At 41.3% G+C, this 19507-nt stretch overlaps 1 protein-coding gene across 2 annotated transcripts; it reads left to right on the forward strand.

The window, feature by feature from the left end:
- The first annotated feature begins 104 nt into the window (after positions 1 to 104).
- angptl5 (angiopoietin-like 5) lies at positions 105 to 12159 on the forward strand. 2 transcript variants are annotated; one of them, XM_061740866.1, is made up of 8 exons: positions 105 to 354; positions 3365 to 3536; positions 3737 to 3840; positions 5596 to 5689; positions 7027 to 7130; positions 7206 to 7326; positions 9511 to 9696; positions 11796 to 12159. In XM_061740866.1, exons 1-8 carry the CDS (start codon positions 298 to 300, stop codon positions 12104 to 12106), a joined length of 1149 nt encoding a protein of 382 aa, XP_061596850.1. In that variant the 5' UTR covers positions 105 to 297; the 3' UTR covers positions 12107 to 12159. The 2 variants fall into 2 exon arrangements, with proteins under 2 accessions (XP_061596850.1, XP_061596849.1); XM_061740865.1 differs by having other exon boundaries at positions 106 to 354; positions 3362 to 3536.
- The last annotated feature ends 7348 nt before the right edge of the window (positions 12160 to 19507 follow it).

Below are 19507 nucleotides of genomic sequence, written 5' to 3' on the forward strand. Positions count from 1 at the left end.
TTTCACAGATCTACAATCTGCACATTCAGCAGCAGACCTTTATCAAACAAATTGGACCTCCTCTCTTGAGGATGTTGTCATGGGAGTTTACGAGCAGAAGCAGGAGTCGGTCACTCCCACTTGTAAAGAAAAGTGAGAAGAAAGTGAAGTCTGACAGCTAAAAGCCGAGCACCCATGCAGAGCCGAGGTGATGGCCGGACAGACGTCGACGGGGGGAAAGAGGCATAAATGAAGGAGTGTCTGCTTGTTGCATGAAGTTCAGCCTCCTCACGAGGAAATAATCACAGCCAGACTGAGATGATGTGGACGACTGTGGTCCTGCTGCTGCTCTCGCCTCAGCTGCTCTGCTCCAGCGTACGTACGAGGACCAGGTTTGCTTTGGCTTTATAACCCTCAGGAAGCTGTTTGCAGGAATCTCTAAAGCTGGAGAATTTGATAAACGTGTTTCTGTAGATATGAGAGAGCGTGTGCATGATAGGTTTGGTTGCTTTATCTTCAGTCAAGGCTCAGACTTGCAAAGAAACCACAACATTTATCTCTGCAATGTTATTTCAAGTAAAGGAGCTCTGTAAGGAAGTTACGTTTTGGTTTACCTGCCATTAATAGCAGATCATTTTAAGGTTACAATAACGTCAAAGTATTGTGGTTATAGTTAGCCAGTGGTCCAAACATTACTTCATTTATTGTAAGATAAATTATAAGAATAAACCTGAAGTATGGTTTTATTAATAGGGTTTTGAACAAAACATGCTAACAAATAAACAAAAAGAGTATGTAATTGCTTTTCACTGACATTATGTAAAGCAGAAATATGATAAAAATATATAAATCTGCTTACGAGTCTTAGTTTTATTCAGGTAAATCTGAACAAAAAAAACATGTTGCATATTTAAGGGGAAGATTTAAAGGCAGGGTAGGTGATTTCTGCAAGAAGTCTTACATCAGCAAGACATGGAGGGAGTTCCTTCATCCTCCTCCCCGAGTCCTCCACAAGAACCCCCCCCCCCCCTTATGAGCTCTCCCACCCCTCCCCCATGTCATGTGACTCTTCCTGTTAGTGATTAGCTGGAGCGTTGTTTGTCATGTTTTGGGGGCAGGGTATGTTTTTTAACATCCCAGGATGACCAGTGAGCAGATGAGGAGGGGATGACGCCTAAAGGTCTTCTGGGTTAGAAATTGCATTGAATTACATACCCTACCTTTATGGTAGACTTGTAGTCAAGACCGCCTAAACCGAGACCAAGACACTACCAAGACCAGAGAGTATCAAGACCAAGACTAGTTCAGACAGAGACCAAAAACAAACCTAGTTATTTCCTGATCCTGCATGATTGTAGAACATCATCCTGGTTCAGCTAGTTTCCATATGAGCTTGTTTTCAACTGCAGCACAATAACACAGAGAAGTGGATGATGATGTTGAACTCACTATAAATGTTTTCATCCATCAGCTGAGATCAGATATGTGTGGTGACTGCACTACCGCTATTTCTACACTATTGGAGGATTGACTCCAGTGCTTTTAAGGATTGACACGACTACTAACTAGTCCCAAAGTATCTAACAGAATAACCAGCTCCAACACCCCCCTCCACCTCAGAAAAGGAATGGATAGTAAATGTTACTGATTTAAATTGGACTTAATTTGGAAATGAAACCTGTATTTTAAATATTAAAGATTGAAATTACATTATTTACCATTATAGTAATCAGATTACACCGTATATCAGCATCACTGAAATGTACCTGATGCTTAATCACAACGACATCTAAATATTATTCATATATTTATTCAAACAAGGCCGTTATAAACACAAAACTGTAATTAAATACAGACACATGCAGATGCACCAAAACATTAAATCAGATGCAAAATACAAATAGTTTACAAAACTGTACATTAACAAGAGGAAGAACTGCTGATCACCAGATTCTGTCACCTTGGTGTGAAACGGACTCTCAGTTATAATAATAATAATAATAATAAACTTTATTTGTATAGCACCTTTCATACATAAAATGCAGCGCAAGGTGCTTCACATAAAAAGAAATTTAAGGCATAAAACATAACATAGAAATAGAGGGCATAAAACAAAAATCAAAGCAGCATAGTGGAAGCAAAAACAATAGCAGTAAAGCAGCATAGTGAGGACATAACCAACACATAACCCAAAAGATCAATTAAAATAATCAAAATACAAACAGTATTTTAAAATAATTTAAAAGATCAATTAAAAGCAAGTGTGTAAAAGTATGTCTTCAGCTGGGCTTTAAAAATGTCCACAGAGGCTGCCTGTCGGAGATACAGTGGGAGTTTGTTCCACGCAGTTGGGCCGTAAAAGCAGAAGGCTGCTTTACCAAATTTTTTAGTTGTCATTTTTCGGGGCACAACGAGCAGGTCAGCGGTGGAAGACCTGAGGGGGCGGGTTGGGACATATTTAGGGAGGCAGTCCAGCAGGTAGGGAGGCGCGAGACCATTCAGAGCTTTATAAACAAGTAAAAGAACTTTAAAATCAATCCTAAAAACAACTGGAAGCCAATGCAGTGAAGCTAAAACTGGAGTAATATGTTCTCTCATCTTGGTTTTAGTTAAAACTCTGGCTGCCGCATTTTGGACAAGTTGTAGTCTGTCTGTTGTTTTCTTTGGTAGGCCCGAAAAAAGTGCATTGCAGTAGTCAAGACGAGAAAAGACAAAGGCGTGGGTCAGCGTTTTAGCATCATCCAAAGACAGGTAGGCTCTGATTCGAGCAATATTCCTAAGGTGAAAAAAGGCAGTCTTAGTAACATAACTTATGTGTGAGTTAAAATTCAGATCGGAGTCAATAATGACACCCAGGTTCTTGACTGTGCCGTTGCTATCTACAGCCAGGTTGCCAAGTTGTCTGCTTATGATTGTTTTCTGCTCACTGGAGCCGATTATGAGAACCTCTGTCTTATCCTCGTTTAGCTTCAGAAAGTTCTCACTCATCCAACATTTAATGCTGAACAGACAGGTCAAGAGTGGGTCTAGGGCAGAGAGATCATTTGGAGCTACAGAAAGATAGAGTTGGGTGTCATCGGCATAGGAATGAAAATTCACACCGTGATTGGTAATGAGTTCCCCCAGCGGCAATATGTATAGGGAGAACAGTAGGGGACCAAGAATTGAACCTTGTGGAATACCAGAGTTGATGTGGTGTTTGTCTGATTCAAACTCACCTAATTTAACAAAATAAGTTATCAGTTATCAGACACTGAGACCGAGACAAGACCAAGACCACAAGAAAGTGGTCTCGAGAACTACGAGTCTACTTTATAATCTACTGGATTTTATACTTTTTACTCCAAGGTTTTACCTCTGGATCACTGTGTCTGTTTACCAGCAGAACAAGGGAAATGGTGCTAATTTGAGCCTTCCAGAACTGATCGTGCAGGACGTCTCTGATGCTTCTGCCAAAGAGCAGAAACCTCCCGGGGAGGACAAGAGACGGGACGCCTGCTCCGTCCCCTGGGACATCGCCATCAAGCTGCTCCGAGATGAGAAACACTCCGTCTGCGGTAACGTCTCCGTCAGTCCTCATGACGCCGTTGCCGTCGCCAGTGTGTGTTGCTGCTCAGTGTGTGTTGCTCAGTGTGTGTTGCACAGTGTGTGTTGCTCAGTGTGTGTTGCTCAGTGTGTGTTGCTCAGTGTGTGTTGCTCAGTGTGTGTTGCTCAGTGTGTGTTGCTAAGTGTGTGTTGCATGCATGTGTGTGTGAAGGCCAGGTGCAGCAGTCGTTGATGGCGTTTGGACGCAGCACCCGCAAGCTGATCCGGGACGTGATGGAGGAGCAGCAGAGAGCTCTGGAGCTCCTCAGCAGTCAGGTGAGGAGTGTGGCGTCAGGTGAGAGGGAAAAAAAAGTGAGTGAAAAAAAAACAGAGTGAGTGAAAAAAAAAAAAAAAGGTTTTCACAGGGTACAGTAGTTGGGATTCATGGACATCGTGCACTTGGTGGCAAGTGTTTGATATTTGGCATTGTGTTAGTTATGGACATAGGTGGGTAGTAACGAGTTACATTTACTCCGTTACATTTACTTGAGTAAGTCTTGGGAAATTTTGTACTTTTAGGAGTAGTTTTGAATCACTATACTTTTTACTTTTACTTGAGTAGATTTGTGAAGAAGAAACTGTACTCCGCTACATTAGGCTACATTGAGCTCGTTACTTTTCTTTTATCCCTTTTATCCGCGTACGCGTCAATCTCATGACATCACTGAGTGATTCTTTGGGAAAAATGTTTTTGCATGTTTTGTCACATATACACAGACTCAAACACACAGTTTCCATGAGTTCATGGGCTTGTTCTAGTTCTGCCTGGTTAAAAAAGAAAAGTACAAAGGCTTGAAATGTTGTGCTACTTGTGCTTAATGTATTTGATTATTCTGTTATTATTTTATTTATTTATTAAAGTACTTGAATTTACTTTAAGATTCTTTTAATTTAAGCTATTTTTTATTAATTTTAATTTATTTTATTATTTTATTGATTTAATTTGCTTGAAGATGATTATTTTGTACTTTTGTCTGTTTGAAATAAATCAGACGTTACTCAACAGTTACTCAGTTACTTGAGTAGTTTTTTCACCAAGTACTTTTTTACTTTTACTCAAGTAATTATTTGGATGACTACTTTTTACTTCTACTTGAGTCATATTATTCTGAAGTAACAGTACTTTTACTTGAGTACAATTTTTGGCTACTCTACCCACCTCTGGTTATGGACAAGGTTTTCAAAAACCACCGCAAACAAATTGGGACGGCCCTCTAGTGGCCGGTTTGCAGAAAATTCAAAATGAATCAATAAGCGAGGCGATAGAGGCAGGCATTGTAGGTGTTGAGTTTAAATATGCACAGCTGATGTTTTTTGTGTGTTATTTTAATAAAATCCTATTCTTTCACTGTGACTTAGTTCTGAGGTTATGTTCATCTTAAACCTGAATGAAGGCCACTGTTCTCACCCAATGAGATTTACACTACTGTCCAATAAACAGAAAAAAATGCATTAATTGGTGGTGAAAATAGGGGTCTAGAGCCCTATATAATCTTTCTATGTGACTTAATTCTAGAGATATAAAGTTTTTTGGGCAAAAAATGACCTTGAAAATTAAATTTGACCTTAAATATGACCTTGAAATAGGACATTTATCTCAGAATTGAATTCTTAACACCAAAAAAGTAGAGAAAGTGACAATATACAACAATCTAGGACTAAGAGAAGCTGAAAAATGACCTTTGTTTGTAAATATGTACATATGTAATGTAAATATGTACATATGTAACTATGTATATTCATGAGGTGTTGGTACACAATATATGCAGTAGTTTGTGAATATGTGTTAAAACAGGATATTGAAATCAACTGAGGATTGTTAATTACTGAGAAGGGAGAAGGCGTAGGATTAAATAAGCACATGCTTCTTTCTACTCCTTTTCGGACATGGTAACATTGTTTTATTTTTTGTACTATTTAGACTTGTATGTTGTTTTTATGTTTTCTCATGTTTGGAATAAAGTTTACATTCATTCATTGAGAGTCCTGGCCTCTGATTGGCTGACTGAAGTAGCGTTGTGGCGTTCGCAGGTGGCAGAGCTGATGAGCAGAGTGCAGACGCTCAGCTCGGAGGTGCAGAGGAGCAACACCGAGATGTACGCCATCAAACCTGTGCAGTCCCACGGTAACACACACACACACACACACACACACACACACACACACACACACACACACACACACACACACACACACACACACACACACACACACACACACACACACACACGCTCAACAGTAAAACTAAGTGGACCACTCCTCCCCCCCGCCCCACCAACCCCAATCCCAATCAATGATCAATAATGATCAAAGATTAAAAGGAAATATAACATGGAAACAACTGGGAGCCGTCGGCATCTCTGTTAAACATGTCACCAATAAGGACCACAGGGTTGAAAACATTAGCAAGTGAAGGCTTGACTTCAATCATTACTGCATAATTGTCTCAAATATTTTCAAAAAAAAGGAGGTAACTAGTATTTCACATTCTTACTGCCATTATATTAACGTATTTTAAATGAATAACACTGAAAATAGCAACGAATGCTCCCCAAAAAGAAAGACTACATTTCCTATGATGCAATTCACCAGACTTTTAATAACGGGCTATTTAAGACCCTAAAATTATATGTGATATCTTTCTTGGAAGCAGATAGTGATGTTCAATATCACCAATTTCCTTTTGATCCGATAATGAGTAAAATTCAGGCTGTTATCGGCGATACCGATTCAATACCGATACATTGTACAAATACACCTAATGTGCCCCGTAAATCTAAAATATTGGTGTATTTTAGATACTTTAAGAATACAAGACATTAGAGTGACTTATTTAGCTATTTATTTTAGAGTCAGAAGTATACTGAGGTAGTCGAGCTGTTACAACAACATAAAGACCAGATTGTTTGAAAAAGGTGTTTCCATCACTAAAAAAGATCCTAATTAAAAAAAAGTAAAAAACATTAAAATAAATAAGAGAATAAACAAAAATAGGAACTACTATAAAAATGAAAATGAAAAAAAGTAGTTCCTACCGGCGGCGTGTCATTTAGACAAAATCTGAATAGTTTGGTTACTTTCCACCATATTCCTGTTAATGATATACTTGAGAATCAATTTTAGAGTGTACAGACCTGGTATTGGAAGTATCGATATTTTAATCCGCACATCACTAGCAGCAGACAAAACTTTGCCAGAAACTTTTTCAAAGTTCCCCAAAATGTGTTTTGGTGGTGATTAAGAAGAAAAATAAATGTATAAATGCTCATGATTTTTATAATGATATTCCTGACTGTGCTTGGGCGGAGATATCAATCATTAGATTAGGACTATTAATATGCAAAGTGATTCCTTAATTAGTGAAGCAGATATTCCCTCTGGTCATTCGTGACTATAAAATCCAAAAAAATCTGCTCGTACATAAAGTCGACTGAATTTAAATCTGATGTTTTCGTTAATCAGGAAGAGACTGCAGTGACATCAAGGACAACCTCATGTCAGCCGTCCCCAAGATCCCCAGCGGCATTTACATCGTCCATCCGGAGAATACGGACTTCTCATTTGAGGTAAATGACTTGTTTGATAGTTTAATAGTCCGTCATTCACTCAATGTTTACGACTCTGACTGACGTGTCCTGCAGGTGTTCTGTGAGATGGACTACATGGGAGGAGGATGGACGGTGATGCACAAGAGGAATGACGGGCTAACTGACTTTAAACGACCCTGGGCGGATTATATTGATGGATTTGGACACCTTCCAGGTTATATATCAGAGTATATTTTCTATTTTCCTCAAGGTTTTACTTCCAAACCCTTGTAAGTAAATGGTGGAACCACGTGTGGAGCATGTCGTAGTTTTTCACGAGGTCTCACCTCAGACTTCTTCTTGTTTGGATACGAACACTCTGAGAAGTCCCGTCATCTGCAGTCAAGTGCTACTTTTAATCTTTTTATTTTAGGTAAAACATTATAAAAATAGTCTGACTGTAGTGGGTTTTACTATCAGGCAAAACATACTCAAAGGAACAATAGTGAACATTTTTACATTTACTGAACAAAATAAACTCAGAAAAGAAAGTAGAAGATTTTAGTTTCCACAATTTCCGTAAAAGTAGGCAATGTGGCAGTTTGATGCTCTGGACCATGTAGGTATGTGTTAACGCAATGCCAAGAGGAAACGACATAAGCAATGGTCTTAGAGAAATCATTACTTGTGTATTTTAATCTGGAAAGTGGTTATAAAATAGTTTCAAAACAATGCGGAGACCCGACAGGTCTTGCTGAGCATGTTCAATGTTAAAGTCCATGACAGATTGATTAGAGGAAGCCCAAAATTACTTGGAAACGTTGGCAGGAAAAAGCCTCTTCTATCAAAAAAAAAGAGAATGGAGACATAACTGAGGTTTGCAGAACTGCATCTGAACTCACCACAAGAATTCAGGACCAATGTTGGTGGACACGTGCGGCCGGAGTGGGCCGCTGGCCCATGATGCTCAGCTCCACGTTTGCTGCCGAGCAACACCTCGTAGCTGTCAGGCGCGCCGTGGAAGAGCGATTATCTGGGGTTATTTTACAGCCACAGGACCCGGGAACCGTGCCATTGCTTCTTTAACCTTCTAGAGGGAGCTGCGAGGCCGTCTTTCCCGCAGATAATGGCCGGTAAAGACCGGCTCGTGCAACAGAACAATGATCCAAAACACCAGAAACTCAAAGATCTAAGTTCGAGAAAACTCTTCAAAGTCCAGAACCTGACCTGATTAAGATGTAGCGCAACCTTACGGGAGCCGTGCAGACGCACATGCTTTAGAAACCTGCATGACCTGGAACAATGTTGTAAACAAGAATGAGCCCAGTTCCTCTGCAACCACGTGATTTATTTTAGTTTTTACCAAAGTTTTGTGACATCAGAGATGGAGAAGTGAAAAAGTGATGTTTGTCACCTTATACCAGGGGTCTGTCCCCTGGCCTTGAAAAAAACCCAAACGTAAATAAATGATATTTCTGAATTCATTTTTATTCATATTATTAGTTTATTTTGTTGGGCAGTTATCTCGGAGTTTGAGTTGATGCCATCTAATTTTAAAAGAACTATTACTATCAATGACAATATACATCATTCACGTAACATCATCAGACATATTCATTTGCGTTCATCACTAATGTCGCTGGTTTTACCTTCAAGCTTCATATGTGGCGAGAAGATATGGAACAACAAGAAATGTAACGTTGAAAGACGCTTCCAAAACAAGCACTCTGCATTGGTCGAAAAATACCCAACTGGACCAGAACTGCTACGAAAGCTGAAGAGAGCAAACTATCTTTCAAGACGTGGATTACCTCCCGACAGTCAACACTGCTGGTTTAGTGGCGGCTCTGGACGTCGTAAAGAGGGAAATCATCCACAGACGGAGAATATATGAAAGATTCGTTCTAGATTCCAAAATATCAGGGCATCTATTCTTTTATTCATCTATTATTTTACTATTTTGTTTTACTTTTAAAGCTGCAGCTAAATTTTCTATTTATATTAAAGTTGGGATATTTTTCATTTTACTTTTACACAAATATAGACTGAAATAGACCTACAGTTCACAGTTTAATTTATTTCAAAGTGCACCTACAAATGCACTTCTGTTGTTATATTTAGTGGTTGTAACAGCTAAAATAAGTGAATATGAAAACTTTTTAAATCTTATCTTATTTTTTGTCGCTCCTGACAATTTTTTTTGTGGAAGTGGCGGCAAAATGGCTCTTTTGATAATAAAGGTTGCAGACCCCTGCCTTATACTAAGATCCACTACAATAAAGATATTTTTTTAAATTACTGTTTTACACAAAAAAAGAGTCAAAGACTGGTACGAAGATTCCTTTTCTCAGATAAGCTCTACAGATGTTGGCGGATAGTTTATGTCTTTTACCTGACAGATCTCTCTGGATGTGTGCAGGAGAACACTGGCTGGGCCTGAGGAAGGTGTTTCACATCGTGAACCAGAAAGATGCTCGGTTCCAACTCCACATCGCTCTGGTGTCCCACGATGACGTCAGCTCCTACGCTTCGTACGACGACTTTCGGCTCGATAATGAAACGCAGTTCTTCAGGATTCACCTGGGCAGATACGCAGGCAGTGCTGGTATGAAAAGATCCCAATCCTGCTAAAAGCTCACCTACAGTACATGTAATTAAAAAAACACGTACAGTGCAAACATTAAATGACGCTGTTCCTACTCCTACTATGCCATAGTCCTTACAAATACCAGGAAACTGGACCACATTACACCGGTCATGAAATCACTACACTGGCTTCCAGTGAGTCAAAGGATAGAGTTTAAAATCTTACTGCTGGTCTACAAAGACCTGAATGGTCTTGGACCAAAATACATGCTGGATCTGTTAGTTCCTATGAAGCTCCCAGACCCCTGAGGTTCATCTGGATCTGGTTTGTTGTGGTTCCAGAACCAGAACCAAGCAAGGTGAGGCAGCGTTCAGTTATTCTGCCCCTCACCGGTGGAACAAACTTCCTGTAGACCTGAGGTCTGCTCCAACTGTAGATCCTTTAACCTATATTGGCTGGATGCATCATATTTGAATTAATGAAAATAAATCATCAAAATAAGTAGATATAATTACCTAATTTACTTGTAATGCAAAAATCTGTTTCAATTATTATAAAATAAAACTTCAGATAAGTTTTAAAAAAAGGATTTCTTGCATATTATCTCACACGTCAGGCTTTAAAGGGTTACATCAGGGCTAAAAACATTACTGTTTACTGAAGCGTACTCTTAAATCAAATACTTACCTGCTGTACTCTACTGCCCTTACTTTTTAACAACTTGTGCTTTTTATTATTTTACCCATTTTCTTATCATTTTATTTAATTTTATTTGTTATTTATTTTATTTCATTGCATTGTATTATTATTTCAAGCCAAGGCAAGTTTATTTGTATAGCACAATTCAACACAAGGTAATTCAAAGTGCTTTACATCAACATTAAAAGCGGTAAGACACAATTAATCAGTAAATAACAAATACAATGAAATAAAATGATAAGAAAAGAAGTAAAATAATAAAAAGCAGAAGTTGTTAAAAAGTAAGGGCAGTAGAGTACAGCAGGTACACATCTTATTCTTAAAATGGCAAGAATTACATTTCTATACGTTCAAAATGTACAAAGACCAGGTCAAATACAGTATGACTAAAGTAATCTGTGCCGATTCGTGTGGTGAATCAGACCAATTTCACAATTCTACGTCACAATGCCTGTGTATATGAATATGAAATTTCATATTTCTATTTCATTTAATTGATTTGTTACTGTTTAATCGTGTCTTCCCGCTTTTAATGTTGATGTAAAGCACTTTGAATTACCTTGTGTTGAATTGTGTTAAACAAATAAACTTGCCTTGCCTTACTTTTAAACTTTACTATTTTTTTTTACTTTAAATTTTTATTGAAAAGTCTTGAATTTACAAACAAACAAGGCACATCAAAGCTGCCATGTAGCAAGCACATTAGAAAAGGTTTGCACTGAGTGGACAAATTAATGAAATAGGAAATAAAAAATGAGAAACAAAAAAAGCCTAAATGAAATAAATACATTTTCTAAACATCATAAGTATTATGACAAAATAATGACAAATAAAATAAATAAATGTAGCTTAAACTAAAAGAAAACGAAGATAAAATAAATTTTGCAGTTATAATGGTAGGGTTATACATAGGGTTATCTGGTTATCTGGTAGGGTTATACATCATTTCAATCAGAATCTATTAATTTATAACACTGAATTCAGCAGTTTGTTCGCAGATTTAAAGTTCATATACTTGAGGTATTTACAGTACAACTTAAATTCGTTATAAAAGGCATTAAAGATAGGTGGGGTTTTCATGAATTTCGATTTGTGAATGTAGAATTTGGCCATTATGAGAATTGTGTTAGTCGGCAGATTATCTTGTCTCTTTTCCATCACTACTCCATACATGTTATCTCCATGTGATTTGAGTTCAACAGATACATTATTTTGTCTAAACCATTCTTCTACTTGGTACTTGTCTTGCCTTTAGGGCTGATTTACGGTTCCGCGTTACACCAACGCAGAGCCTATAGGGCGTTGGTTACAGGCTACGCCGTAAACCCTAGGCGTAGGCTCTGCGTCGATTTAACGCAGAACCATAAATCAGGCTTTACTGACTCACCTGTGTCTGTGTGGGCTCTGACGTCACGCAGGTGACGCCTTCCGCGGCTACGACCAGGAGCAGAACCAGGACACGGCTCCGTTCAGCGCCACGGACGTCGACAACGACGGCTGCAACCCGGCGTGCTCGCTGGACAACAGCACGGTGGAGAGCTGCAGCCTCCGCCACGGGCACACGGGCTGGTGGTTCAACCGCTGCGGCCTGGCCAACCTGAACGGGGGCCCCGCCGGGGGCCACCGCCAGGGGGCGCGCTTCCTCTGGGACACGTGGAGGCAGAGCGGAGTCCCGCACAGCATCAAGTCCGTCACCATGAAGATCCGCAGGATCGCAACCAACAACTGAACTCACTCACTTGCAGATTCTGAGAAAACAGAATAAAACACGTTTCTATCGCCTCTGCAGCTTCGACTGTATGATGTTGTGTCGTTCTCTTTGGGACAAATACAGATTTCAAAAATCACTGCAGGGCTTTTCCAAAGACTGTACTTCTGGTTACTTTGCCTTCTGAGGTTTGAGTCACCGACCACCACACGGGAAAAAAATAAATGTAAGCGCATGTAAATATAACATATTTAAATCTGTGATATTAACAATTAAAAATGAAGTTTGTTGCTTTACATGAATACATCTAGTTTTGAACATAATCTGCATTTGTTCAAAAAACAAGACGTGCATGTTTTCCTTAACAAGCAGTATTTATGTAATCCCAGGCAATCTTTTCATTTACACACAAACAACAAGCAATGATCTTGTTGTATTTACCTTTCCTTTAACAATTTTAATCTATTGGGCAGATTGACCAACGTTTAGATGAAACATGCTTGATTTGTTTAAGTAGAACACACCAGTAAAAAATATCTTGCTTGATCTACTTTAAAAAAATTAAGGCAACTTTTTCACATGAGATTTTTATGTAGATCAAGAAAGACTAGTCTTTGTATAAACTACTTAATTTTTAGTATGTACAAAATTCATTTGCAAGTAAAGTCAACTTAATTTTAGCAAGTAAAGTAAACTTAACACAATTAAGCTGACTGTACTTGCAAAATGTATTATTTACATACAAAAAATTAAGTAGTTTATACAAAAAATATTCTTCTTGATCTACATAATAATCTAATGCAAAAAGTTGACTTATTTTTTTTAAGTAGATCAAGCACAATATTTGTATCAAGTGCAAGAAAGGAAAACATAAAAAGCACTTTTTAAGTTTCTCCACATCAAAAGTCATTTTAGTTTTAAAAAAGTGCTCAGTTTTTAGTTGACTGCTTATTTATGTCAAGTAAGTTTAGCTTTGTTTTTCTTCACTCTACAAGACTTGGTAAACATTTTAAAGCTGTTTCTTCTCAGAAGATCAACATTAATATGAAAAGAAGTTTCATTCTGCTGCCTCAGCTAACAAGTTTAAAGATTAAGTCCAGATTTATTATTTCTCATATCGTGTCTTCTTTGGCTGGTTGAGGCTTTTGCAGCATGTTTTTTTTCCCCTGGAGGAAACAGAGTCTCTGATTCTGAAGCGGGAGGTTTTATCTACTGTGGTCATCTGGAAGGTCACGGAGAAACAATCCCAGCTGTTTGAGGTGAGCGCCGTGTTTTCCTACAACCAATTAGAGGAAAAGTGCTCTCTCTGCGTGGATGTTGAACGATTGGTGTGTGGGGGGGGGTGAGGTCTTGCTCTTCAAGGGTAAGCCTTCGCCATATTTGGAGGTGCCCACATCAAAAATGGGAAAGTTTTTAAAACAACAACTGTGGCTGAATTACAAGCTGTGTGAGACGCAGCAGAAGCAGGAGCCAGAGCCAGAGCCGCCCCCCCAGGAGGGGGCGCTGTAACACAGGAACAACTTACCGTATGTGCTGCCTGCCTCATGTCAACCCAGCTGTTTGGGATAGTTCAGATGCACAACACTCCTCTAAAGATCCATGTTTTGATATATATCTGCAAGACAAATGAGAATAACTCACGTTGACATCATGATTTATTTTCCTGAATCAGTAAAAGGATTTTTATTCTCTGCTCCACCAATCAAATCTGTGATTTACAAATAAAAAGCTGCTGCAGAAAAACTTGCACTTTTAGTCACATGATCCTGCTTCGCAAAGAGTTTCAGCTGGATTCCTCTCAATAAAAGTGTTGATCTGACCCCCGGGGAGTTTGATCATTAAAGGGTTAAAGGACGACAAAGAAGCCGTTACAGTCGGGTTAAATGCAAATTATTTAAATAATGGAAGCCACTTCAGAAATAAGAAGCAGTGCCCTGATAAGGATGGAAACATCACCTTGTTCTGATTATTAAACGAAACCGAGTTGGTGTTTCTCCACAGTCAGACTCTCCAGATCAGTGTGACCCAACTCGGTTCTCCAGTTCCCCGTCCTGCACGATTTAGACGTTTCCTTGCTTCAGCAAACCCTGATAAACATGACTGTGTCTCTAACAGACTTGTGCAGACCCTGATGATGAGTCTAAAACGTGCAGCAGGGCGGCGGTACCCGAGGACCGGGGTCAGGAAATTAACATTGGTCTCATCGTGGGTGTGGAGGCCACCACAGCTCTGGGTTACGCTGGCACACTTCAGGTTTTACTCTCAGAAACACTGATTAATGCTCCAGGTGACTCATCTCAAATATGTCAATGATCAGTACTGATGAAGATATGAAGGTCCAGATCAGCTCACCGGACACAAGAACACATAAACCAAACACAGCTCAGCTGTTTTCTTTATTATGAAATAATATTTTGTGATGCATGAAATATACTTGTAGTTGTTGAGACCAATTTTTTGTGATCCTGGTCTTGTCTCGGTCTCGGGTCTCTTCAGGTCTCGGACTCGGATAATTGAGCTGCCGTTTCACACCAAGGTGACACAATCTTGTATCAGCAGGTCTTCCTCTTGTTAATGTACAGTTTTGTAAACTATTTGTATTTTGCATCTGATTTAATGTTTTGGTCCATCTGCATGTGTCTGTATTTAATTACAGTTTTGTGTTTATAAGGGCCTTGTTTGAACAAATATATCAATAGTATTTGAATATCGTTGTGATTGATTAAGCATCAGGTCCATTTCAGTGATGCTGATATACGGTGTAATCTGATAATACTACTATAATGGTAAATAATAAAATTTCAATCTTTAATATTTAAAATTCAGGTTTCATCTCCAAATTAAGTCCAATTTAAATCAGTAACATTTACTATTCATGACTTTTCTGAGGTGGAGGGGGGTGTTGGAGGCTGGTTGTCAATCGTTAAAAGCACTGGAGTCAATCCTGCAATAGTGTAGAAATAGCGGTAGTGCAGTCACCACACATATCTGATCTCAGCTGATGGATGAAAACATTTATAGTGAGTTCAACATCATCATCCACTTCTCTGTGTTATTGAGCTGCAGTTGAATACAAGCTCATATGGAAACTAGCTGAACCAGGATGATGTTCTACAATCACGCAGGATCAGGACATTACTAGGTTTCTTTTTGGTCTCTGTCTGAACTAGTCTTGGTCTTGATACTTTCTGGTCTTGGTAGAGTCTTGGTCTCGGTTTAGGTGGTCTGGACTACAAGTCTACTGTTTCCCGTACAGGAGGATAAACTGCTTCAAAACCTCCATATATGTTTCCAGATGTGCAGGATTCCCACTCCATATATCAGTGATGCAGACTTCCTGTATGAAGTGAAGGCCGATTACAGGCCAGATGTTCCCTTTAATCCGGAGGATCTAGACGTCAAGCCAGCAGATTTAGATTAGCTTTACAGGTACGTCCAGTTACCGTCAGTAGGAGCTCATTGATTATCCCAAAAGGTCACGAAGAGCCAATCAAATCAGTCTATCCCAGTAGGAGAGTCTCTGGGGGCTTAACGCGATGATGACATAGTCTGGATGGGAGACAAGGAATAGCAGCTAGAGACTATGATATTTTCTTCAGAAATGAATAAATAAGTGAGTGTTGTAGAGGGGATGTGGGGACGCTCTCTGGGGAGCATTCATACCGCCTCTTTATGTTTTAGACATTGTTTGATTCAATTCAAAATACATCATTTGCATTTCTCGAGAGAGAAAATCTAAATCTAAAATCTAAATCTAAAATTCATCCTGATGTTGACTCTACTTGCATAAGATGTCATCTGGAGCCTGCCTCTATTGGACATATAATTTGGGGAGGCACGTCTTTGACAACATTTTGGAAGAGTATTTTCGATGCCTTCTCGACCATTTGTCATATAATTATTGAATCCAATCCTATAACTGCTATATTTGGTGTTCCACAGATGATGCACCAGTTACCTCTCTCTCCTCAAGCCAATGTTATTGCATTTTCTTCTCTCATAGCCCGGAGACTTATCCTCCGCAATTGGAAATCTGACAAACCCCCAACATTCACGGAATGGGTCAAAGATGTGACATCTTTTATACCTTTAGAAAAGCTCAGATACAACAGATTCAAATCTCGCCAAAAATGTATAAAGGCTTGGTCCCCTTTCTTAGAATTCATCCTTACGCTGTCTTTCGATGATGTAGCTTAGCATTTATTTATGTCATGTTTACAGTATTACTTGGATGGAATGTACAAAGTTTTCAGTTTTACGCCTGAGAACAATATGCTGAAACTGCTTTACAGTTTTTAGATGCAGATTTTCTCAGACAGGGGAATTACCTGCTCTGTAACCGAGTTACGAACATGATCCTCCCGCAGGTCTGACTTTCTTAGAGCCAACTTTTTCAGACTTGGTGCTGCCCTCATTTCCAAAATACAATATGCAAAACAATTGCACATTTTGACGTGTTTTCTTTGTTTTATTGTGAATAAATGTTGTTTCATGGAATGTGGTTGTGTTTTATTTCAGGTTTCACACGCTGCAGTGTTTGTTGGGAGTTATTTTCGTTTTAAAACACTCTGGATGAATTATCTGTGAGAATGAGAAGAATTCAGTGTTTATATTTCCCCCCGGAGTCGAAGCGTGTCGTCCTGACGTCTGCAACAATGAGCAGGACGGAGACGACTCGACCCGGACAAAGCAGACGCTACAACCAGCTACATGACGAGGGACCTCCGTCCTCCACCTCCGTCCTCCTTGTTAGGCTCACTCGAGAATAGAAATAGCCAAATGTGCCAGGGACCCCAAAAGCAAAGACACTGAGACTGAAGTTGCAAACGAAGGATTTAATGAGTAAACTCAATCCGGGGGAGGTGGACGGAACGGTGGAACGGGGAGACACTGGATTGACTGGAGGGAGCCTGGAACACAAGGAAACAGTTAGGACCAAAAATAGCAGATCTACAAAATCTCACACACACCACACACACCAGAGCCTGGTGCCTCCCCCGGGGGGAGGCACCGGACGACCATCCCGGAGCACCCGGATTGTCCCGGTAGAAGTCGTCCAACAGGGAAGGGTCCACAAGGTAGGACCGGGGCACCCAGCTATGGTTCTCAGGGCCAAAGCCCTCCCAGTCCACCAAGTACTGGAAACCCCGTCCCCTACGACGAACAGCGAGCAGCTTCCGAACCGTCCAAACAGGGTCACCATTTGCTAGGACCCGAGGGGGCGGAGGAGCAGACACAGGGGGAGACAGAGTGCTGGTGGCTACGGGCTTAAGCTGGGACACATGGAACACAGGATGAATCTTGGGAGCGGGCGGGAGATCCAAACAGACCGCAACAGGGCTGATTATGCGGCTCACCGTGTATGGACCAACAAAACGGGGATTCAGCTTGCGAGTAGACGTCTGGAAAGGTAGGTCCCGGGCCAACAGCCAAACCTTCTGGCCAGGCTGGTAGAGGGGGGCATGCACTCTCCGCCGGTTTGCACCACGCACAGAAGCGCGGAAAAGCGCAGCTCGGGCAGTCTTCCAGATCGGACGACACCGGCAGAGGTGTGCCCTGGTGGACGGTACAGCCCCTTCCAGCTCTTGTTGGGGAAACAGAGGGGGTTGATAACCCAGCGAGCACTGAAAAAGGTGACATCCCGGTGGCAGAGCTAACCATGGTGTTGAGGGAATACTCCACCCAAGGGAGGTACTTGGCCCAGGAAGCAGGGTTGCTGGAGGCAACGCAGCGAAGGGCCGCCTCGACTGCCTGGTTGGCAAGCTCTGCCTGCCCGTTCGACTGCGGGTGGTACCCAAGGAGTGCCCGTCGATACCCCGGGGGGACAGAGTGCGGTTCAGGGGAACTAAAGGGATGCCCGCCTGGCGAGCTAGGGAGATGTCCATGAGACTTTCGTCCGCACCAGAATCAATGAGGGCACTAACAGACAGCGTCTCTTAGTCTCAGGAGAGTGTAGCGGGGAAAAGACGGTTGGGACTATGCTTGGGCTGAGGAAAAGTTGCCTTGCTCACCAGTATAGCCCCTACTGGCGAGCGGGACCCTTTTGGGCGGGTCGGACAGGCTCGGATGTAATGTCCCGACTCCCCACAGTAGAGACACAGCTGGTTGGACATTCTCTGTTCTCTCTCTTCTTGTGAGAGACGCGAACAGGTCAATCCCCATGGGCTCCCTAGGCCCGGAAGTAGTAGGGGGACGCATGAGAGAATGGGGGTTTGGACTTGCCATAGAAGACGTGCCACGGGACACTGAAGCAGAGCGGTGGGGCATGCGTTTGTCGGCACGGCGCTCCTGGAGTCGGGTGTCGACCTTGAGCGCCAGAGATACGAGCTCGTTGAGGGTCGTTGGACTATCACGGACAATAAGATCCTTAATGGAATCATTCAGACCTTTGCGATATGCACTCAGCAGGGCGTGGTCATTCCAACGGCTCTCCGCCGCAAGAATGCAAAACTGCAGTGTATACTGGGCCACAGAACGGCGGATAGCTAGCAAACGACTCGAAGCATCTTGGCTGTCTGCAGGGTGATCAAATACTGCTTGAAACTCTCTTGAATTGACTGTAGTTGATGGCAATGGCTGGGTTGTTCCCTACTGCGGCAATAGCCCAGCTGAGGGCGTCGTCGACCAACAAGGACATGACCTGGGCAATCTTTGACCCATCAGAAGAGTATCTCGAAGGCTGATGAGTAAAAAGTAACTCACATTGTGCCAAGAAGCCCTTGCTCTGATCAAAATTTCCATTAAACGGCTTAGGACTGATTAAGCCAGGCTCAGAATGAGTGTGTTGGTGGGCAGGAAGGACTGGGTTTGCAGGCAGGCTGGAAGACCTGGGGCTAGTGATAGGACCAGGGTTAGGGCCTCTGCTGGCGGGGACTTGGTCTCTAAGGGCATCCAAGGATTGTTGTATGCCAGACAAGGCCCCTGATATGGAGGTAATCTGGGCAGAAAGGGCAGCCACAGTACCCACAGTGCACTGAAACGTCTTCTCAAGATCCGCAATCTGGGATTGGACAGTGGGGAAAGCCTTCTTTAATCCCAGCTGCAGTGCGGAAAGTTCAGTAGCTTGACCAAACACTAGCTCCCGCAATTCTGGAGGTTTCTCTGCCCTTGAAGCCTCGGCTTGGCTCATGTTGGCTTAGACGTTCTGTTAGGCTCACTCGAGAATAGAAAATAGCCAAATGTTCCAGGGACCCCAAAAGCAAAGAGCCTGAAGTTGCAAACGAAGGATTTAATGAGTAAACTCAATCCAGGGGAGGTGGACGGAACGGTGGAGCGGGGAGACACTGGATTGACTGGAGGGAGCCTGGAACACAAGGAAACAGTTAGGACCAAAAATAGATCTACAAAATCTCACACACACCAGAGCCTAAACTTTCTGCTGCAGGTACTTGCCACAGTAGTCAACATCTAAGCGCTGAGCAT

This window comes from Cololabis saira, chromosome 14, assembly GCF_033807715.1.
Source record: "Cololabis saira isolate AMF1-May2022 chromosome 14, fColSai1.1, whole genome shotgun sequence".
Taxonomy (NCBI): domain Eukaryota; kingdom Metazoa; phylum Chordata; class Actinopteri; order Beloniformes; family Belonidae; genus Cololabis; species Cololabis saira.

What these genes read in the sequence shown, in the direction of transcription:
- angptl5 (XM_061740865.1), top strand. Translation starts at nt 298, where the DNA reads ATGATGTGGACGACTGTGGTCCTGCTGCTGCTCTCGCCTCAGCTGCTC. An exon ending in ATACGGACTTCTCATTTGAG is followed by an intron (nt 7,131 to 7,205) that starts GTAAATGACTTG and finishes CGTGTCCTGCAG; the next exon opens with GTGTTCTGTGAGATGGACTA. An exon ending in TGGATTTGGACACCTTCCAG is followed by an intron (nt 7,327 to 9,510) that starts GTTATATATCAG and finishes GGATGTGTGCAG; the next exon opens with GAGAACACTGGCTGGGCCTG.